Here is a 22,878-nt window from a genome sequence, read left to right on the forward strand (position 1 = left end):
TCTCAAGAAGTCGGAAAGGCTGTACCAACGGTATATTTTATGATATCTTCATTCAATCGTTACATTCTTATTCTCTCATTGCCATTAATTAAATTGTGCTTCTTTTTTTATTATCTACATATCTGATGAAATTTATATATATATATATATAAAAAAGTCTGCTGGGATTATATATAGAAAATATAGAATATATTATTGGATGGCTCAGATTATGTTACCACTGAGGTTGAGGGGTTTCAATTACGAATGAAAGTGACCCAAAATTTAAACAAAAGTATTGCATTATTTCAGAATTTTCCACTTCAAAAATAAATTTGCTACAAAATCTCGCAAAGGCTGTTCCCAATAAGTATCAATAAAATAATAAATTTAAAAATTATGAAAAGCTAGGATCATCAATTGCACCAACAGATTTTATTCTTTTTCTGAAAATTCAAATAAAATATAAAATAACAAATCAATTATCAAACATCAATGAACTGAGAACCACATCAATTAAGTAACAATTTGTTCTCCTTTTTGGGCAAAAAATAGAATAATATATGGAAACTGATTCCATCCAAGTATACTAAAATATCTCCAATATTAAAATGTAAGGAATTATATTATCTTATGTAGCCATGCAACTTGCCAAACATACAAGGCAAATAATCGGTGGGGTGTTGACTTTTTGTACATATTGCGGCCACAATTTAAGGATACCCTATGGGGCTACTAGGAGATTATTATAGGACCTTCTTTTTTCCTAAATCATATTTTAATTATTTCACCTTTTTGTGTGATGGCACCAAAACACCTCGTTTTGACCTTATGAAGCATCAATCACTCAACCAACCGTCTTTTTTTAAAAAAAGATTTTTCTTTGCCAACCCAAAAAAAAGAAGTATTACTGTGACCATTATATGTTACTTGTTCTTCTTTCTTTGGTAATGTAATGTACACAGAAAAACAAACAAACAAACAAACCATCTCACTTTCCTTCCTTAACCATACCGTTGGTTAAATGTTACTTAAAACCTACAAAATTTAAATTTCAGGTAAAATACAAAATCCAGTGACGCACTCCAAAACAAATGTTTGGTAACCCCTCATTAATTTAGTAATTTATAAACCTAATTTTTAATTTTTAAAGTTGGAAGGCCCGCTCTCTGCTTTCCACGTGGAAATTCAACTGTACGAACTGGACCACCTCCTGGCCCACAATTTCCCTTTCTTTCCAACCAAAACCCACAAATCATTAATCACAATTAAATTAAAAACAATTAATTTTAATTTTAGTTGTTCTGTGCAACAAAAAGCGAACCTCTCGTCGTTTCCTTTTTAGTTTTTATCACTTTCTATGGATCCCTCTCTCTTTCTTCTCCACCGTTCTTCAACACACTCTCCATTATCAAGAAACGAACCTTCATTCCTCCACACGCCTCATATCTCAATCTCACTTCGTGAGCTCTCAGGATTTCGAATCCTGTTGAGAGTTTAAAGTTGTCGTTGTCCAATTGAATGTGATTACTTACGTGTGTGTATAATGCTTTGAGCTGGAATTAGCATATCTCTACCTTGTGTGTTTGTTGAGGAGCACCGAATGGGTCTCTGTACTTCAAAGCCCTCAGCGAATCTGACATCTACGTCTCCCAAATCCGAAACTGAATCGCCCAGGAATAACCAGGTACCACCTAGAGACGACTCTGTGCCTGTTAGTGAATGTCCTCAACCTCATTCTAGTTCTGTAAACGGAGAAAACCCTAGCAAGGAGAAGAAAGAGGTGGAGAATGGGAAAAAATCGCCTTTCTTCCCGTTTTACAGCCCAAGTCCGGCCCACTATCTGTTCTCGAAGAAGTCTCCGGCGAGATCTCCGGCGAATGGGAGCTCGAACTCCACGCCGAGAAGGTTCTTTAAACGCCCGTTCCCACCTCCGTCGCCGGCGAAGCACATAAAAGCTGTGTTGGCTAGGCGGCATGGGTCGGTGAAGCCGAATGAGGCAACAATACCAGAAGGGAGCGAGGCAGAGGTGGGTGCTGCGCTTGATAAGAGTTTTGGATTCTCAAAGCATTTCGGGAACAAGTATGAATTGGGAGATGAGGTTGGGAGAGGTCACTTTGGGTACACTTGTGCTGCCAAGTTTAAGAAGGGCGAGCTCAAGGGGCAACAGGTGGCTGTGAAAGTTATCCCGAAAGTGAAGGTTTGCAGGAACATGCATATTAGTTACCTACAAGTTGCTATTCCAAATTATTACCACTTTTCTGAATATAGGGCGATTTAATCCTCCCTTATCTTACCCAGCTGGCCGGAATTGAGTTTAGTTACTGAAATCTTGTGGAATAGGATTTAGATTCTACTTGCACTGAAAACTAGTGATTTTTTTCACCCAATTTTGCTGGTTACTGATAACTTTCTTGTCGTCGGAAAAATCATTCTTTCACTTTATGGGTCGGTTTAAGTGGAAGGGAAGCTGCATCGTGCCATCCACCACACCAGCTTATAATCAATTATCTTGGTTTACGAACTGTGGCTCTGTTCGGCTTGCTATTTTATAGCCGATTGATCTAATGTATTATTAGGCTTTCCAATGATGGTGGTCATACATGACTTCTTGATCGTATTTTAACCAAACAGTTAAAATTGGAGCCATAAGAAGATTCTATGTTTTAGGAGTCAACTATTGGAAAGATCCTGAATTATGCTGTCCAAATATATAGAAACTTGCAAAATCTTGAGCAAAATAATATGAGAAATTTCATTATTGAAGATCAGTTTCTTGATTTCTGGCACCAGCATTCACTTGAATTAGTTTCATTGCTTGTAATGCACTTCGATTCAATAGTTTCATACCAGTTGCTGTCGAGCAACATTCCTATTACGAAACTTTTATCATGGTTTCAACTTTTTCTTATTGGCAACATGTTCGCAATAACGTGCCTTGGATCTTCTGTGACAGAATTTGTTTAGCATGGTGTCCATACCTTTTACGTAATCTGTAATTTTTTAATCTCAACGCTTCTTGCATCTTCAAGTTTAAAATCTTGTCTTGGGTGAAAGTAAAGCAAGTTATTGGGCTAACATCATTCATGGTCAATGCTCATTTGCGTGTATGTGCCTGTGTTTCCGCTTATGTGGGTGGGTGTGTGCAAGTGTGCGTTTTTATCTTTAAAATTTATGTAGTTTATATGTTAATCACTTTTAAATTTTTCATCTTTGATTTCAGATGACCACTGCCATTGCTATTGAGGATGTAAGAAGAGAAGTAAAAATATTGAAAGCTTTGACAGGACATAAGAATCTTGTAAAATTCTATGATGCATATGAAGACCAGGAGAATGTCTATATAGTAATGGAGTAAGCTCTAGTTCTGGTTTTCTTTTATTTTCAAGCTACCAGTCATCCAATGTGGACATTAGAAATGAAATTGTTTTCTGGCCCTCTTTCTTTCGTGACTTTGGTGACTACGAATAATTAGTGATAACTTATGGTGAAACACACATGTTTCAGGTTGTGTGAAGGAGGGGAGCTGTTGGACAGAATACTATCAAGGTATATATTTTGGCAATAGATATACATTCTTTTCAATGTGTTAAATCTGGATACTGACAGAGTAATAGCCAGAGTGGATAAAAGCAGAAATTATTGCAAGATAACATTATTTCTAGCGTCTCTATGACACCTGCTTCCTCTTGCAGAGGTGGAAAATACTCAGAGGATGATGCAAAAGCTGTAATGATTCAAATACTTAATGTTGTTGCATTCTGCCATTTACAGGGTGTTGTGCACCGCGATCTTAAACCTGAGGTGAAATATATTCTCAAGTTTTGCAATTTCCTTTTCTCTGCACTGTTGAGTTCTGATCACGCCGATAAGATGAAATTAACTTTTATTATTGATATGGGACTTACTCTTTATCTGAGAGCAATGAGCTCCCCCAACACCCCCCCCAAAAAAAAACCCAAAAACAAAATAGAGAATAAAAAATAAAAAAACCAAGGTCAGTCTGCAAAATATAAGATAGCTTTATGCTTGCAATTTTCTTTACTCGGAGGAAGAGGGGGATAAAAAACGTAAAGTAACAGCCCAGAGTCTATTTATATAGTATTTGATTAATTATTTAATAAAAATGGTTGTTTGATTTGGTTTCTGTGTCTTATTTTTTAATTCTCATGAAGTATTAACTCGTATGTATGACTAATTTCTGGATCAGAATTTCTTATTTACGTCAAAGGATGAAAACTCAGACCTGAAGGCTATAGACTTTGGGTTGTCAGATTTTGTAAAACCAGGTATGCTTTGGGTTCTGTAATGTAATTTGCATTATAATGTAATAAATTGGACTTATTTAAGGTTTAATACTTTTCATTGTTTGCAGATGAAAGGCTCAATGATATTGTTGGCAGTGCATACTACGTGGCTCCTGAAGTCCTACATAGATCCTACACTACAGAGGCTGATGTCTGGAGTATTGGTGTGATTGCATATATTCTTTTGTGTGGAAGCCGTCCATTTTGGGCCCGGACTGAGTCTGGAATCTTCCGTGCTGTACTGAAAGCTGATCCAACTTTTGATGAACCTCCTTGGCCTTCTCTATCGGCTGAGGCAAAGGACTTTGTTAAACGGCTACTGATTAAAGATCCACGGAAAAGAATGACAGCTGCACAGGCATTAAGTGAGTTTATTATCAGCGGCTCTGAGTTTGCTCCTATTTCTATTCTATTACTCACTCTCGTGGATAACAGGTCATCCCTGGATTAAAAATTACAAGGATGTGAAAGTACCTTTGGATATTCTAATATTCAAGCTCATGAAGGCATACATGCGCTCCTCATCTCTACGGAAAGCAGCTTTAAGGGTGTGTATATTTATGTAGAAACTGTGCTTGCGTTCATATATTTGATATCAAATTAATAGCCATTTATGAATAGTTTATGCCTCCCTTCTTGAGTTTCTCTACTGAATATGTCCTTCCAGTTAGTTTCAGCGTTATTCTTAACATATTAATAGATGCACTACTTATACAAAAATTTATTTATTATTAATATCTGGTTAAGGCTTAAAGAGTTTATTATTACTTAAATAATCTGAATGGCAAACCCATTGATTATCCCTCAGTGTTTCCCTCTTGTTAGGCTTGAATTTACCGTGCATAAAATGCTTCCTCCATTTTTGAAGTTGAAGACAGGAAAAAGAAATTTACATTTACTGTACTTCTCTTCCGAGCAATTTTTGTATTTGCTGAGTGTTGCTTTTTTAAGTGTTTATTTCTGACTTTTTTCCTCGTTTACTTCCGTTTTCTTTCTTTTCAATATCAAGCTTAAGCATGCTATGCATGTATGTTTCCCCGAGCTTATCAAAGTCATTGGTATTGGGACAGGCACTGTCCAAGACGTTAACAGCTGATGAGCTATTTTATTTGAAGGAGCAGTTTACACTTTTAGAGCCTAACAAAAATGGTACTATAAGCTTGGAAAATATCAAAGCGGTGGGTTTCTTTCCAATTCTTCTGATATACTATGTTAAGAAGATGATGTTTGTTATCTAATACATTTGAGCTGGCCAGGTCTTAATGAAAAATGCTACAGATGCCATGAGAGATTCTCGCATTCCTGACTTTCTGGCATCAGTAAGTGCAAGGGCTAGTCTTTGACTCGGCATATGATTCAATAGGCAGCTTGTATCTTTAACAATAATTGATCATAATCCTATGATTTTGGATGGCAGCTTAATGCATTACAATATAGAAGGATGGATTTTGATGAGTTCTGCGCAGCTGCACTCAGTGTTCATCAACTTGAAGCACTTGGTCGGTGGGAGCAGCATGCTCGCTGTGCCTATGAACTTTTTGAAAAAGATGGGAACCGCGCTATTGTCATTGAGGAACTAGCTTCGGTATGCTTGATTTGAATAAAAAGATAGTTTTTGTTATGCATGCATGCCAGATAAATTCTGTATGCTAAAAACACATGGGCATGGGTTCGAGCTGGTAGGTCCTTTGAAACTGTCATTCTCCCAATATATGCACGGATGATTTTACACAAGCGAAGACATCTAATAACACCAACTTCAGTGGTTTCGCAATATCACTAGTCTAGCTTCTTCTTCTTCCTCCTTTTTTTCGTTTTTTGAGTGATATATCACTAGTATAGTTTTTCGGATACTATGGATCATTGTAGTACCACTGGCATATTAAGGTCAATTTTTTTAATTAGCAATAGCAGTACTTGAAGTCATTTAGTTTAAATGTCTCTATACCAAAAAGTTATCAGCTTTGGATGCTGTTGCGGGATAACATTTCTCATTTATGGTTTCAACTAAATTATTCAGGAACTTGGCCTTGGCCCATCTGTCCCTGTTCATGCTGTTCTTCATGATTGGATTAGACACACTGATGGAAAGTTAAGCTTCCTTGGCTTTGTCAAATTGTTGCATGGACCATCTCGAAGTCTTGCTAAGGCTCAATAGAAGATGGTCGGGAGGACTCACACAAGATTCAAGATGGTTCATACTGGCCAAGAAAATTTTGGTCAACAATCTTCTTTCTCCTTACCACCATCTTTGCCACTGTTACGCTAGGCTCAGTCTAAATTATCCGAGACTTCTCCACTTAGAGGACTCGAGCTCGTGTGCACTTGGAAGAGGAGTAAGAGTAAACCCTGCTCCTACAGGCGTTTGTGTTTTCCACTGTAAAGTTGTAGTGTGTTAAGTTGCAGGCGAGAATATTTTCTGGTTGTTATTAGATGGTTACACGTGATATCCTAACACGATATGAAATTAACAGACGAGGAGTATCATTCTTGTCCCCATCGAGAATTATGAAGTCGAAGGAAACAGGTTATTGGGGGCTGTTGAGTTCTTCCCACCTTTTTTTATTCACTTGTTTTTGCCACTTTTATTATGTAACGGTATGTTTCTGATAGAAGCAGTTTATTTGACTGAAACTGTACATTTGAAGTAGATGCTGCCCCGTCTGCTCCGAAAAATCGTGGCCAAATCGCTAAAATTAGCAAGTAAAACCACACTAGAAATATGAATTTTAAGATAAATGCGGATGGGTTGAAGTTTCTGAGAATACTTGTAAGAAATGCTGGTGTTGCCAATCTTTTTTATACGGGCAATTGAATTGGTCGAGACATTAACGTAAAATAATTAACAAATTTTTTTAATAAAATCAAATTAGTCAATTAGTTTTTGGCAAATGTAAATAATCATAAGGTGCAAGTATGCAATTGCAACATACAGGGCGAATGATTCACCGGAAAAAGAAGAGGCAACAATGAATGTGGTGGAGCCCGGGGAGCAGAACTACTAACACAGTATAATGAAGAGTGAGTGTCTCATTTACATCCCAACCCCTTCCATTACGCATTCCACGCTGCGGCGCTGCCCAGCATACTCAACAAAAATAACTAAATTAAGCTTATCCATGTTTTGACATTTACAAAATACAAATTGATTGATTTGATTCCAATTAAACATATCACAGTTAATGAGACCCACTTGTGACTTCAACAAGAATAATGGGGTTAAAAGGAAGTATTGATCTTTACGTCTAAGGAAAGTAGTAGAGGACTGAAATTTAACGTATAAGATTTGTAGTACTCTTAGCAAGATAACTTGCACAATGATCATAATTTTAGCTTTAATTCTCTTAAAGCTTGTGAGGAAATAAAATCTTTTGCACCTGCTTAAGCTCTTCAGCACATGATAATGATAATTTGCGATGTGCAGTGCCAAAAATTCAGAAATAAGACGGAGCAGCAGATGGATTGTGATAGGAACAGGGAGGAGTCGTTCAAAGTCCCACATCGGGAAGCTCACGACAGTTCCTATAGAAAGGCAATATAAAAGCAGAAGCAAGCATCCCTTCCAAATTCACGCAGCCACGCAGTGAGCACAGAGCGAACTATTCTTTCGCCTTTTACTAAAGAATACCGTGTGCTCGCTGCTTTAAGTGGCATACGCCTATTTTTGGGAGGGTCCCGCTATTGGTGGGGTCCTACATATCGGTGTTCAAACTTTTCTGTGGACTGTGGCAGGGTTGGCTTCTGAAATTTTCCTCGGGCCTGTTTGGGTCACTTTCAAAATTGTAGTTTTGGTAAAATGTTATTTAGGACTAATAATTTAAAATTATTGTTTGGGTCAAAATTATGGTTTCAGAAGAAGTGAATTCATTTTGTTTCTGGTTCAAATTGGAATCATGGTTTCAGAAGAAGTGAATTCATTCTGCTTCTGGTTCAAATTGGAAAGATGATTGTGCCTAATTAGATCTATTTCTCAATTATTTTTTTATAAACATATTTAACCTTATATCTTATAAACATATATACACATATTAATTATTTATTAATTACATTATCTTATGTATTATTAATTATGTTGGTAAAAAATATATTATTAATAATTTTATTTCTTCAAGTTAAAATATATCATAAAATTTATCTTTTATATAATTATCATATTAACTTATGTTTTTTAGTAATTTGTATATATAAAAAGTACTTCTGATAACAACTATCCAAACACTTTTACTTTTCAGAATCACTTTTTTACAAAATCTATTCTTCTCAAAAGCTATTCTCCAAACTATGGTTTGGTTTTATCCAAACACACCCTGAGATGATCGAGTTCTTATTAGAAAATTAAAAAGGAGTTTTCCTAATCAACTTTTTATTAGATTGGTGCATAATGACGAAGGTCAAATCATCCAAGGGATGTAGTGACCCTGTCCTCTTCCAATACTCTATTAATAATTTATCCTGTTTTAACATAATTATATATGCTCCAACTGTAGAATTTGGGGGTGAATTATACTCTCTTTGCTCTCAATTATAGGATATTATAAAAGTTATTCATGATATAGGTTAAAATATATGAAGCATTTAGAAGTAGGATCTTTGACATCAACCATAGAACAATAGAGCGGAGAGTCTCGCGTATTTTTATGAGGTGTTTAAATACGCTAAAAACATCTAAAAATAAGTACCCAACACTTGGGAGTTTTTTTTTGTTTTTGTTTTTATATACCCTGAAAGTTTATTTTCATAGCAAAAATGTTCTAGTTGTTTTTCGCTGTTAAGTTTGACTGTTAAATTTAACTATCAAATTTAACGGCAAATATTGGCTTAAGATAGAAATGTTTCGAAATAAAACTTTCAAAACATATAAGAGGAAAAAAAAAAACCTCCAAGTGCTGTGTGCTCTTTTAAGAATATTTCCAAGATATTTAAACGTCTTATCTTTTTTTAATGTTATTAGACTGAAAATGTCTTATAAATAAAATTATATTGATTGTTGCTTGTATTTTATGAATAACATGAGTTTGATAAATATTGGCCCAATTGACATACATGTTGCTGATTAATGACTATGTCCAAAATATACTTAATATTTCAAGAGAAAAAATTGTTACTTTAAATTAAAATTACCCATGTGTTGACATTTGCAAAATGAAAATTGATTCTAACTTGAATTTTACATGTTTTTATATAATAATAACATGCAAATTATCATGAATGTTAATCAAGAAATAAAAAATTGGACCGGACATTAAATCAATTGAAATAATGGTTTAAAAGTCAATTTATTGGATTGGGATAACTCGGAGTTAAACTGATCATATTAAAATAAAATAATTTAATTGAAAATAACAAAATGCAATAATATTAATAATCGCTTATAACAAAATATAAGGAAATATAACAATAATTTGATTGTAATAATAACAAAGTACAACAACATTAAGAATTTTGATATATACAATTCATCAATAACTAAAATTAATAATCATTAATACTAAAATCATCACTAAAATTCATTCAATCATAGTGACTGAAATATTAAGAGTTGAATGAGAAAAAAATATAATCAATAGCAACATAATCATTTGAACCGATTCATTATCAGTTAACACTGGTTTTTACCGGTTTGATACCAGTTTAATGTCTAAATCCAACCGGACCTTTTCTGGTTAAATCGGCTAGTTTGATCAGTTTTTTGTTTTATGATGTTAATTTATAACTTCACACCGTTATTAGTTATAAAATCAATGTCAGTCAATGTTATGAAAATACAATCTTCAACAGCAACGTAATGTATATTATCCAACACTTCTTTGCAAATTCCATTTTGTAGATTCATCTAAGTAAATTCATACAAATTGTGAAATGCATCCTTGTGCAGTGCACGAAATGAAGCTGATCAACAAAGAGGCGAATATGTGCAATTACAATGATATATTTGCTCACTTGAAGCAGCATATATACGTAGAGAGCAAATGAGCAAACTCAAAAGAATAATAACCACGCGCGTTTATTTATAGCCTGCCAAATCATGAGAAACCAGCCTGGATCTGCTTACATATGAGAGAAGGTTTGGAGAAGTTAGGAGAATAAATTAGTGCAAGTGAGGAAACGAAGGTCCATCTGAAATCGCCAATGCACCAGATCTTGATCCTCTCTCTCACGTCATTTCTTTATATACGATAACCTGTCAACCCACAAAAAATAATGGGTTATGGTTACTAAATAAGTTTTTTTAACCCGCACCACAAGGCTTATAATATGCCATGGGCTAACCCACATTTATTTTTTTGATTTGTAAAATTTTTTAATTATTATTATATATTGTAGTATATCTTAAACAAATATCCGTATAATTTATTTAGTGATTTCAATCAAATATTTTAAAAATAAACAAAAATCTTATTATATTATTTTGGATATTGTATAAAAAAAATTTAAAAATAAAAAATTTCACCAAAAAATGAATAAATAATTTGTCCCGGGTTAGCGTTGGCTTAAAATCATCTCACTTTCAAAGCTTTTTGACCCGACAAACCGCGAGTTGACCATGCACAGAAGATGAAGAAAAGGAAATGGATAGAATGGAAGAGAAAGGGCAAAGCACCATAACGTTGGGGGTGTTATAGCTCGGCATGTCTGAATCATTGCCTCAAGGTTTTGCGCCTTTTGCTGCGTACCACGCTACTCCCTGTCCCTGGACTCGCTACAGCTGTAATTGAATTGATTCGCTATCAATTGTGAGTGGTATCTTAAAATAAAAGAGCACATTTTGTCATTCAGAAGCATACCAAGTATCGAGAGGATAGAAGGCAGACGTTATATATAACGTATCAGATTTACGTGGCTTAATCTTCACAAACTTCACCACAAATAAACACGAAAAATTCCAACATTGATTCTAAAATTAATAAGAGGGAGACGTACGGTTGGAATCAAGTAACGAATCGACAGTTGATTTAGATATGATCTTAAGAGAACCTGTCTCTTACAACTTTAGTCATAAAGACACCACGAGATTGATCAGTCTCCTAATACTGTTAAGTATTCTCATAAGAATATAAGGATGCAAGCAAAGCTCACACAGAGAAAAATAAACCCAATTCTCATTTATCTAAGTCTGAAAATTCAATTACAAAAACGTAGCCTATATATAAGCAATTATAGAAGACCCTAGAATCAGCATCTTAAGACATAAATGCTAGAGATGATACCTCATTAATGATTATTTGACTATGAGAGACACTATTTATTACATAGAAATAAAAAGAAATAACTTGAACTTCAAGAACAAATTTGCTATTTAAAAGAGGAAAGTAAATCAAAACATGATCTTCTAGAATAATCCTTGACCAAAAAAATGAATTTAAATCATAATCAATTCATAATGATGCTTTCTTGATCCTTCATTCCTTCTTGAAGGTTCTTGAACGTCACTTATGATCCTTGTCCAAGACATATGCTTGTCACATAGTATTTTAAGTGAATTCTTTAATCTGAACCCCATATGGGCTTTTTACATCATCTTGTTGGGCTTCTAACAATGTGATCATCATTTTTGGACTCCTTTTAGGCTCACTAAAATATACTTCCTCTAAATAAATGGGTTCTAATTTTTTTAGCTTTCTTATTTGACAATTCAGGATTTCTTTCATAGCTTTAGTCCTTATTCTTGTCATTGAGCCTCTAATGTCTTGTAATTGATCTTTTAAAATATTAGATTTCTTTGTTTACACTTTTTGCCCTTACTCTTAATCACACCATGCTCCTCTATCAAAAATTATCACTTATGCCTCATTTTTTGCGTGGATAAATTTCAATATTGCTTTATGAAATCCATTTGCGAGTTTAAGAAGTATTATGATGTCGAAAGAAACTATTGATTTTAACATATAAGGAAAGTGATAGTGAACTGAAACATCACATGGTTCATCGGATCAGCAATAGGAGCAGAAGAGTCGTTCAAAGCCCCGCATCGGGAAGCTCAGGACAGTTCCAATAGCGAAAGGCACTATAAAACCAGGACCAAGGCATGCGTCAGACTCACGCAGCCACGCAGTGGGCACAGAGCGAACTATTCTTTCGCCTTTTACTAAAGAATACCGTGTGCCCGCTGCTTACAGTGGCATACGCCAATTTTTGGGAGGATCCCGCCGGTGGTGGGTCCTACGTGTCAGTTTGAGTTTGTTTAATTTTTTTTTTAGTTCTAAATATAATATTTTTTTTGTAATATAACTTGAGGAGTATATTTTTATTTTGGCCTAAAAAGCTTCCTGAATATTTAAACTATAAGGGCTCCAATATTCTTCTATCTGCTGCTTCGAAAGTGAAATTGCATCTAACAGAAAAGAGTGAATGGAAACCTCTGATCACACTTTCAATGCTTGGTGCATAATTAAGAGGTTTCACTAACCCCTTCAAATAATCTCTTTCATTATCTTGCTATTAAACATTTCTCCTTTTTTAACATAATTATATGCTTCTACCGTAGAATTTTGGGGGTTGAATTATGGTCTCTTTGCTCTTAATTACAAGAGGTCATAGAAGTTCATGATAATGATATAGGTTAAAACATATGAAGCATTCACAAACTTGATTTCCCCCCGGGAGGATCTTTCATTTTTGACATTATGTATGCAACGAGAGCCTCACATACTATTTAATTGCTTTAATTAAGATTAATTTTAAAATGTGATCATTACTTAAAATGTGAGAAAAACAATTAATTTTAACTGCTTTTTTAGTTTTTGTTATTTGATTAAATGTCTTGTAAATAGGATCACATGGAAAGTTATTTGTGATCTATGAATAATACGGATTTGATACATGCATACTGGCCAAATTGATATGCATATTGCTGATTAATGACTGTGTCCAAAAATTAATCGATAATTTCAAGAGAAAAAATTGTTCCTTAAAACTCTGTTTCTTTAAAATTTGAATGAAATATCAATTATATAATTTATAATTTTGTTATTGACTAACTCTTGCAATTTTACTTGATATTCCGAAAGTCATTTTTTTTAAAACTAACTTTCGATTTTATTAAAAAAAAAAAAATGGAGTAGCTGATGGATAATGCACTTTTAAAATTAATATGGTTAAAATTCTTTGAAAAGGCATACAAAATTGCCTTTCGGAAATCGTTATTACTATCAGGAGAGATCATCAATATTGCAGCAATTGGTCTTTCACCCCTATAACCAAATGGTAGCGAATGCAGCTGCAACTTTTGCCACGTAGCTAGAGAAGCTCTGCTCTTCTTAATTACCCAAAATGCTGTGTGTAACATATCTGCACCACCACTAAGCTTACATCTCATATCCAAATCTCTCGATAATTATGTTACTAAACGAAGTATTGCTCCATGGTCTTGCCAAGTATTCCAAGATGACATTGGAGACATATTTCAAAATTTTGTAGTATTTTTCTTTGTTGTTTAATACTCAATTGCCTGCTATATTTTTTTAAAAAAAGTATGAAACAGGACATTATTGTTCCAAAGAACACGTAACAGTTAGCTATGTTGACTTCAGAACAAGATACCTTAAACAATCCCAACCATGAACAATAGTAATAAATGATTAAAGGAGTTAAATTTATCCTAGTATGCCAAATTGGTTCTCCCAACTTGTCACCTCTAAACACTGTTGTATTGCCAATTGCTAGCGACTCAATTACAACGAACATTTACACTGGCTTCTGTTTATGTACTTTCTTTGTTGAAAAAAACCCAAAAAAAGAAAAATATCAAGGTAAAACTATGAAATATACAAACCGACCATATCAAAGTCTAAGAAATCTAAAACTCTCATGAATGGTGCAAGAGCAACCTGAAACTGAACTCGTAGGGTACTACTTGTACCAGCTGAGAGACAGGAGGCTCTCTTCCACTTCTCTGAAGGCACTTTATTGCTTCATTTCTGAGGTCATGAGGAAGTTGCAGGCAAACCCAGTCCAATAAAGATTCTAAGTCCTTTGCGAAGTCCAGTAAATACCAGTCCAGCAACTTTGGGATTATGACCTTGTTCGTGTTTGTGATGCCAACTGCTGCCTGTAAATAATCTCTCTTTGCTGCTTCTAACTCATTTTCAACTTGGGATGCTGTGTACACCCTCACCTTCATATACAGAAGATTTATACAGTTATTCACATCAAGAAAGAAATCTACCATATGACACCAATGTATTATTGGACAATATTTGCTGATACTAAGTGGTATTATATGAATCTCTCTCACAATCCAATGAACGACACAACCTAGGACTAAATTTCAACTGTATGAAGATTTGTGTTCTCAGAAACAGATTCTCAGTATAAAGATGACGAGACTATTGGTTAGATTGAAGTGGGGAGAAGGAAACATACTGCAGGTGAAGACCAGCTTCCACACGAGAGTGCAAATGTAACCAAGGGCTCGGACCATTCCAGTCCACATGTGCTTCTACCGATAATCTCATCGTTTTTTGTTGATTTCGGGCATGACTGTTGCAGAAAGAGAATTTGAGAAATCAGGGAATGAATGATAAATAATTTTTAAGACATTTACATAGCTGTACAAATAAGTAAGGACTTCGAAGAGAAATGAACTTCATTGGGTCTAAAAGCACATCGCTTGATTGGGGAACTTACAAACTTCAGGTGATAAGGTAGTCTCAAAATGAAATGCTCTATTGTAATTGCATTGAGCAACTGGCCTCCCACTACTAATGTTGCCTGCTAAAGACAACCAAAAATGAGTGACCTTGAATTTTCATGTAAAAATAGCAGGCGCTTTCTGTTAATCCTTCTGAAAAGTGAGTCAGGTTGTGCGCCAAATTTGTTTATTTTGGAGACTAATGTGTACCGAATTTTTGAAAACTTAATATTTCTGCTCGACGTACCTCTTGCATTAGCATTACAACCATTTCAGGACTCTCTGGTATGCCATGCCGTAAATATGCCTAAAACATCCAAAGTCAAAACATGAGACCTGTCTTCTGCCTCGAATTGCAGTAAGGTGAAGCTAATTTGAGACAGATGTTATATCTTACATTCAGTATGCAGGAATTATAAGTGTTTATCCAGAACGCAAGTTTCTGATGATGAGTAAGACCCTTCAACTTCACAGAAGCAAGCTTCCCAAGTAGGAATCTGGATACCAACCATTATATCAGTTTAGTTCAGGAGACCCATATTGATTCTATCAACCAATAGCTAGAAAGAATTAAGCCTTTCAAAACTTACTCAAGTCTATGGATCAGAAACAATGCATTAGTTGTTCTGTTGAAATCAACCGTGGACGCTTTAACTTCACATAGATTTTTATAGGGACCAATATCTCTCTTTTCGGATTGGAAATTAATGCCGTAAGGATCACTGAGTTCTCCTAATCTGTCCTTGGATGTGCATATTCTTATAAATATGTTACACAAGCACTTCACAATATCTTCTGATATTCCATTTGGTGTCATGTCAACTTCTGATGCTCTATCATTTGCTCTTTCTTGACATGTTAATCTCCACTCCTGCTGGGCAAAAAAAAAAAAAACGAAGTTGAAATTGGAAATATGTATATACTGTATCATACTACTGTCAAACCCTTATCCAATTCCATCTAGAACTGAAGGTAACAGAACTAAAGGAGTGCGGAAAATGAAGATGTTGAAATAATTAAACTATTTCAGAGGTTGTTTCTCGAAAGTAATAATCTAGGTTACCTGTAACTTCTCTGCCGATTCTTGTTTGACGGGAGTTTTCTTCACTGGAGTGCTGGCTTTGGATGTTTTCTTTTCTGGAGTCTGCTTGTCCTTCATAACAGCGTTACTAAACGTTAAATTCTCTTTGCCTCGTCCTTCTTCTGGAATAGATGAGATTGAGTTTTGTTTTCTATGTAACTGCTTCCCAGTGGTGTTATCAGACACCACAGTGTCAGCTGAAAATAATAGCTTCCTACTGGAAGCACTTCTGGAAATAGGAGGTTGAAGCCTAGCCGGTGTTGTTAAATTAAACTCGCTTTGGGACAAAGATTTTGATCGTTGGTGTTTGGAACTCCTGATTGAGTTTGGCTCAATTGAATCATTCAAATTTTCCAAATTTCTCTTAGAGGAAATGTACACAGCTTCCTGATATAAACCTTTCCTGAAATTCACAACCTGTTCTTCTAGTCGTACCACCTCCTCCTCCAATACTGCCACTTCAGCAAGAAGCTCCAATGTCTGAATTCCAAAAGTATTTCATTTCAATATAAAGAGAATGTATCTCTCCTTTAACAATGTAGGGGTTAATTCTAGGAATAAAGCAAAATTTCCAGGATAGCAGTAAACAAGAAAGAGAAACATAGAGAGATGCTAACATAAGGAGGAAGATATGGAGGAAGACGAGGCAGAGCTCCCAGAGGTCTCGTAAATGCTCTTTCTAAGGCTCTGTGAACATTTTCTTCGTGTCTGAGCTTTCTCTTCAATTTATCTACCTGTAGGTATGAACAGAGCTAAATTGATAAATTATTTAGAAGTAACATTTAATTGCAAGACGCAAATGAAACATATGAGAATGATTGATGTACATCTTGTATCAAGGCCATTTTCCTTTCTCTGTTCGATCGACGTCCATTTTTCAAGGTTTTCTGGGCACCCATTACTCTGCTCCCTCGAGATTCCATTTTACCCTGCATTTTCACAGTCAGTAATGAATCTGTTTTATAAGCGTTCAAGAAAAGAAGCTGAAGGACAAAAATCTATTCGTTTCTTCAGATCAGCGAAAGAACCAAATTTCACTTTTTATGGATTCAGAGGAGCTGAAAAATTCCATGCTTGTGATCAAAGCAGTTCTTGATTTATGCTCTGAAATCAAGCTTTTCGTTTACAGATATGCAGAAAAAATTCATTTCAGATAACGTGAAAATTTTGGAACCTTTGAGGGTAGAGAGCCTAATTTTCTGGAGAAACTGACAAACATAACAGGGTGCTTGGTTCTTCGAGATCTTCCAATAGGACAACAAGAAATATATAAATAAAATCTGTGAGAAGAAGAAGGAGGTGAATTTATTACTCTATTTTCATCATTTAAAGAAGCTTTGGTTGCCTGAAGGCTGGAGGTGGTGGTTGTACTGGTTCGTGCTCTGGTATTCATCTGCTTTCCACTTTCCCGGAAAACGAGAAAGAATACAATGCAATATAACTTTATCCTGTAAGATACACAATAAGAGGTTGAAGTTAACAGTTAAGCCATTGATAAAGTGAAATGAAATATCAAAGCAACATGCAATTATACAAAAAGGCACAGACGAACCGACTCTTGTTAGACAAAGTCTCTCTCAAGGAGAAAGAGAATTCATAAATTCGTAAACAGAAGCTAAGCGGGAAACTTGAAAGCAGAAAAGACCCAGGAACGCAAATCCCCGCTTCAGCAAAAAAAGCTTCTTCTTTTATATTTGTGTCTCGAACAGAGTGAACAGAAAGCAACAAGAACCCACCGCAGTAGAAGACGGAAAACGACGAGGTTTCTTGCGAGCTCACAGTCTCGTCCAAGAAAAGTGCCCCATTTGATTTAAATACCAAAACAAAATGATAACCATCTTTGATCTGCCCTCACGCCTCTCACTTCTTCCACACACACACACATATATTTTATCAACGTTCGTTCCTGATCAGAAAAATTCAGTCTTTACTCCAAATATAAACACGTTTAGAGAGGAATGTGATTGTGATTGAGAGAGCACTTCGGCTTTTGGGCTGTGAGAGTGACAACCTGCTTTCATGATGAAACAACGTGCGTCCCACTCTGTGTGTGTTTCTCTGTTTGCTAAGCCTTTTTCTCTTATCTGTGTTTTCCATTACATTCCCACCAGTTAGTGATAGTGATAAATTCTAAATATTAATGATAATGTACTTTTCAATTTATATATATTTATTTTATGTTATTTTCAACTCAATAAATAATATTTGGAGTGGGTTGAGCTACGTATTTAATGTCCTGTGCTGAACTCAAACAGTTATTATTATTCTGCTTATTCTTTTCCTTTGGATTCAGACAAGGGCAAGCGCATACAATTACAGAAGAGAAAAAGACACATCCTTATCAAGGAGACGCAATTAAATTATTCTCTTTTATAGTAATAAAATGAGATTATAATTTTCCATTAACATTCTAAAAAAGTGCAATTGATGACTCTGTTTAAAACCACTCCAAGGGCTTTTAATTTCTTCCCTCCTTTGGTTTTTAATTTTGGCTCTTTGTTTTTCTTCAGCTTACTGAAAACTCCATTCACTTTCTCTCTTTTTTTATTGTGTCCTTTTTCTTTTTTATCTTCAGTCAAGTTTTGGTTTTAGCTTTCACTTTATTTGTTAAAACAGAATTTAAACTTTAAAGCACCAAAAAAAAAAAACAAAGAAAAGAGAAAAGAAATGAGTGGAATTTGTCAGGACATGTGATAACAACTAAAACAGTACTCCTCAAGAAAGGCAATGCCTCAAGTACCAGCCAGAGTTATGAGGGGCCCTCCAGATAAATAATTTATTCTCATAATTACTAATTTTAATTAATCATAAGCAGATCATTAACGAAGTTGATATCTGCCTTTTCTATTCTAAATTGAGATCATCCAAGATCTGATTCACAGCTTATTCAGAGAGCATTAACCAAAATGCCATTTGAAGCAAGCAGGACGAAGTCCTCATTTAATAGATGATCAGCCTGTTTAATGTCTAACTTTCATCATCGCAAATGATTAACTTTTTTAAAATATTAAAAGTGAAATGCTCTTTAAAATAATAAATTTATCTAGATTTTCACTTAGCAAAAGCTTTTGTTTTCTCAATTTTTAAGCAGTGAAATGTAGATATTGTCGGCAACAATTAAATATGCTGCTATTTTCTGTAAGTTTCATCAATAACTGTTGAGTCTAAATTTTTTTATTAGCACAAACAATTACATGTAATATAATTAAACAAAAAGGAAAGAATAAGTATAAAGAGGAATTTCACCGCAAAAAAAAGTATTAAAAAGAAAAATCATACATCCCTGCACTCCTTTGAGTTATTATTTCATTTGATTGCATAGTTATATGATTACAAGTGTTCAATTTCGAGAAAATCTATTGAAGGCCCACTCTAACTTCCGATGTGTAAAAATTCTCTGAAGTTCTATTATTGTGAAGTTCTTGAATTCGAAAAGCATTATTCAAATAAACAAAATCATATAAATGGCGACACAGTATTTCTATTTTTTTATTCTAAATGTATTATGAGCATGCTGTAATAATAAACTCCAAAAATTCCAAACTTCAAGAAGAGACACAGGAGGAAGAAGCAAGCAACGTAATGAGGAAACTGCTGGGGTGGCACAATATCTTAAAATTAATTACAAGATTCTCAATATTGGTAACATTAATTGACCAAGCACCGTCTGTCTGAAATGTCAAACTGCTTGCTTCTGGAAATGTTTTGCGTCTCCTCCTTACTGTCTTGTAGGAATGCTAACTTATTAATTTTTAAAAACTAAAACACAGAAAGCCAAGAAGGGCTACAAACACGCAAGTTGAAAGGAAAGAAGAAGTGAAAAGGAATGAAAAAATGGGCCAATCTCAATCTCATGGACTACTTCCAATAGTAGGGTAAAATAGGAACCAAATCGCTCCCTCTAGTTCAAAATATCAGATAAACTTTGTTGAAGAGGTTTGGTTTTTTTTTTTTTTAAATAAGATAACATTCACTTTTGCCTAAACATTTAATGACTTTTTTCTAATTCTGCTCCTCATATATTTCATTTTCTCTTTGATTCATTTCTTGTATCTTTTACCTATTCTCTTCATTAATAAGGGCATATTTGGAAAAAAAATACATATCTTACATATTTATTGTTTTAAACTGATTTTAACTAATTTTTTTATAAGCATAAATGAATAAAGTCTATCTTATATTTTGAACAGGAGGGAGGGAGTACTTAACAAATTGGCATGTTATTTTCCTCAAACACAGAAAATTTTTCTATCCCTCAAATACAGTAGTTAATGAAAAAGGTAGCTTAAAGGTGGGGCTTGGAGACTGGAGAGACATTCCCAATGCATTAGAGACAAAGCCAGAGATTAAATAACAAGTATAATAATGACAAACACTGAAGAACACATGCTAGGTCCATGGATTTAATGATACCAGCTTCCATATGCCATTAGCAAGGGCACGTGAGCAGCTGGGGCTTCCCATCCTCTCACTCTCTCACTCTACTCGGTGCTCTATGTTTGTGTTCCATTACAAAAACACTACTCTGATCTCACAGCCATTCATTTGGAAGCAGATGCCTTAAATTAAACAGAGGAATCCGACCAAATACTAAGCTGCATTCTTGCTCTGTCTTATTTCCATACTGGTCCACACAGACCCAACAGACACATAAAACCGTGTCCTCAACCTACTCCTGAAATATCATTTGTATTACGTTTCTTGTCGGGTGAAAGGGAATTCAGCCCAAGGGTTATTTATTCTAATGGATCATCTTCTCAAGAATAATACTGGTAAACAAAAAAATCCCAAAATGCAATCAAATTTGGATAACAGATCGTTTTCAAAGCTAATCTTTGATTCAGAACAAGTAGAAGGGTACGCAGTCCATTGTGCGGATCATTTGTAGTACTAAAAGATGACTGAATGGGTGCATTACAATAATTGTCTGTAGCATGTATAGAATTTACAAACATCAAATTAAACATTCATAAATAATCAGAGACTTGGAGCTAGTAAGGAATTTCTAACACATAATAAGTATATTATTTATGGTTCAACATTTTATGATTAGACCTTTTAAAGTGTTGTCTGCATTTATCATAATTTTACCAGGGAATCTAATAATAAATATTTGAATTCATGACGTATTCTAACTTTTAGGACCAAGGCTAAGGTTCTCTCCTTGCATCAACTTTTGGTGAAAGTTATCAATATCATGGGAATTAGATAAGGAATCCATCATTTCAAGCCAAAAAAAAAAAAGGAAAAGAAAAGAAAAGAAAAGGGAAAAGATAAGTGACTCATGCCTTGTTTATATATATATATATATTTGAGCAAAAGCCTTGTTTATATATTAAGGAGTGACAGACATGGAGCAAATATGAACAGTCAAGCCCTATTTAATTTTCACTGCATTATTGATTAGACTCTGGTATTAAAAGGTTTAGTAAATCCAAAAGATCGATGCTTTCATTTGTGTTTTTTTTTTTTTTTGCCTCAGATGCTTTAATTTGTTAATGATTATCATGGTTAGAATATATAAAATACAAAGAGCTTCAATTAATAACTCCAGTAATAAAGTTACACTAACATGTGGTGTATGTGCCGTGAGGAACATCCAATCTTTGATGTATTCATTCCATGAACCCAAAAGGGCCTGCGAAAGTGAAATTTGCAGCCATGCGCCACGCCACTGGAATCATTCCATGATTTCACCTGGAACTTTCATCAAGCATCCAACCTGCATCCATTTTCAAGAACCTCATTGGAAGCAATGTTCTGAATTAGATAATGTTGATTTTTTTAAAATACAAAGATAATGTTGATTAATACATATATTTCGATGTCAAATTCATAAAGCAAAATCATCCAACTACTCTGCAGATGAAAAGGTAGGCAATTAAATAGTGTAGAGAGAGGACTGGGCCAGGATGCACTAGGGAGTGCCATCATACATTAATGGAGGATGATGCAGCAAAATCAGAGCGGGTCAATTTGAGAAATCAGAATGCCCCCTTTGCTGCATTCAATTCGCCTCATATCAAGTGGATTCATCTGATAAGACTGTATATCGTTTTCATTTGTTGTCAAAACCATTCCCAATTCAATTAGGGAAGAATGTTGCAACCAGACTCCGTACAAACAAAACCACAGCAGTAAAATATATGCATATATAGTCAAGAAGGGAATACAGGCCCTCGCATTGTAATGCGGATAAGTAACAGATGCCTCATGAATAAAAGTAAAGAACAACTCAATTTTACTTTCAACACAAACAATGCCTTTTTTGGCATACCACTTGATTTGAGTTTTGCCAGGTGGTCCCTCCTGTATTATATATGGATGGAGTGTAGACCAAGTGACTAAAATTATTTTATGTTAAGAATCTTGATGTTACAAAACATCAAAATATATATAAATTGATTTAAAAAATATTTCATTAAATATATATTAGTACAATTTATTTCTCTTGTTCCCAAGAATTTATAGCTTAATTGGTACCTCTATATATCCCATATTGTCAAGTAGGAGATTGATGTATGGTACTACCTCTGATCCTTAATATAAGACCCTGTTTGACTTTTGTTTTAGTTCTAAATATAAGACCCCAATCCACTTTGTCTCTCATATTTATGTATTTTTTTTTCTAAGATAGTTCTTCTAACGATAATAATTTTAGCCAATACACTTGATTAGTAAAGAGATTTTAGAAAAAACAACACATATTTATTACAAATAATTAACTTAATTTGTTTTATTAATTTCTTCAAATTAGTCAACTAGCTCTTATAATTAGGATCGAAGATAGTACTCCTCCGGTCCTAAATGTAAGACCCTTATACTAGAGTGTATAAGGGTCTTACATTTAGGACTGGAGGAGTATTTTATTAATCCTAGTG

At 34.5% G+C, this 22,878-nt stretch overlaps 2 protein-coding genes and 2 non-coding genes across 8 annotated transcripts; 3 read left to right on the forward strand and 1 right to left on the reverse strand.

The window, feature by feature from the left end:
• The first annotated feature begins 1,574 nt into the window (after nt 1-1,574).
• Nucleotides 1,575-6,936, forward strand: LOC114719178 (CDPK-related kinase 5). Its single transcript, XM_028904641.1, has 11 exons — nt 1,575-2,179; nt 3,203-3,333; nt 3,487-3,528; nt 3,675-3,783; nt 4,190-4,268; nt 4,355-4,651; nt 4,722-4,834; nt 5,357-5,464; nt 5,543-5,605; nt 5,704-5,871; nt 6,307-6,936. The coding sequence occupies exons 1-11, from the start codon at nt 1,583-1,585 to the stop codon at nt 6,442-6,444; spliced, it is 1,845 nt and encodes a 614-aa protein (XP_028760474.1). The 5' UTR covers nt 1,575-1,582; the 3' UTR covers nt 6,445-6,936.
• Nucleotides 6,937-7,860: 924 nt separating this feature from the next.
• Nucleotides 7,861-7,978, forward strand: LOC114719183 (U5 spliceosomal RNA). Its single transcript, XR_003737890.1, has one exon. It is a non-coding gene; the product is annotated as a U5 spliceosomal RNA (small nuclear RNA).
• Nucleotides 7,979-12,329: 4,351 nt separating this feature from the next.
• On the forward strand, nt 12,330-12,446 carry LOC114719184 (U5 spliceosomal RNA). The gene has a single exon (XR_003737891.1). It is a non-coding gene; the product is annotated as a U5 spliceosomal RNA (small nuclear RNA).
• Nucleotides 12,447-13,857: 1,411 nt separating this feature from the next.
• On the reverse strand, nt 13,858-17,861 carry LOC114719175 (uncharacterized). Of its 5 annotated transcripts, none has more exons than XM_028904636.1 (11): nt 17,734-17,861; nt 17,310-17,445; nt 16,825-16,926; nt 16,615-16,731; nt 15,980-16,477; nt 15,507-15,790; nt 15,314-15,413; nt 15,164-15,223; nt 14,913-14,999; nt 14,649-14,765; nt 13,858-14,400 (listed from the first exon to the last, which is right to left on the reverse strand). In XM_028904636.1, exons 2-11 carry the CDS (start codon nt 17,388-17,390, stop codon nt 14,092-14,094), a joined length of 1,755 nt encoding a protein of 584 aa, XP_028760469.1. In that variant the 5' UTR covers nt 17,391-17,445; nt 17,734-17,861; the 3' UTR covers nt 13,858-14,091. The 5 variants fall into 5 exon arrangements, with proteins under 5 accessions (XP_028760469.1, XP_028760471.1, XP_028760470.1 ...); XM_028904638.1 differs by lacking the exon at nt 17,734-17,861 and adding an exon at nt 17,550-17,699 and having other exon boundaries at nt 15,507-15,787; XM_028904637.1 differs by lacking the exon at nt 17,734-17,861 and adding an exon at nt 17,550-17,699 and having other exon boundaries at nt 14,913-14,996.
• Nucleotides 17,862-22,878: the final 5,017 nt, after the last annotated feature.

Source organism: Neltuma alba, unplaced genomic scaffold, assembly GCF_004799145.2.
Source record: "Neltuma alba isolate B1F8T4 unplaced genomic scaffold, ASM479914v2 tig00011896_pilon, whole genome shotgun sequence".
Lineage (NCBI taxonomy): Eukaryota > Viridiplantae > Streptophyta > Magnoliopsida > Fabales > Fabaceae > Neltuma > Neltuma alba.

Bases quoted from the DNA above. Each gene is read 5' to 3' on its own strand.
- LOC114719175 (XM_028904636.1), bottom strand. From the start codon at position 17,390: ATGAATACCAGAGCACGAACCAGTACAACCACCACCTCCAGCCTTCAG. The intron at 16,478-16,614 runs GTTAGCATCTCT...TTTGGAATTCAG, and splicing joins CTCCATATCTTCCTCCTTAT to ACATTGGAGCTTCTTGCTGA. The intron at 15,791-15,979 runs GTAACCTAGATT...TTTTTTGCCCAG, and splicing joins AATCGGCAGAGAAGTTACAG to CAGGAGTGGAGATTAACATG.
- LOC114719178 (XM_028904641.1), top strand. From the start codon at position 1,583: ATGGGTCTCTGTACTTCAAAGCCCTCAGCGAATCTGACATCTACGTCT. The intron at 2,180-3,202 runs GTTTGCAGGAAC...CTTTGATTTCAG, and splicing joins AAGTTATCCCGAAAGTGAAG to ATGACCACTGCCATTGCTAT. The intron at 3,334-3,486 runs GTAAGCTCTAGT...CACATGTTTCAG, and splicing joins AATGTCTATATAGTAATGGA to GTTGTGTGAAGGAGGGGAGC.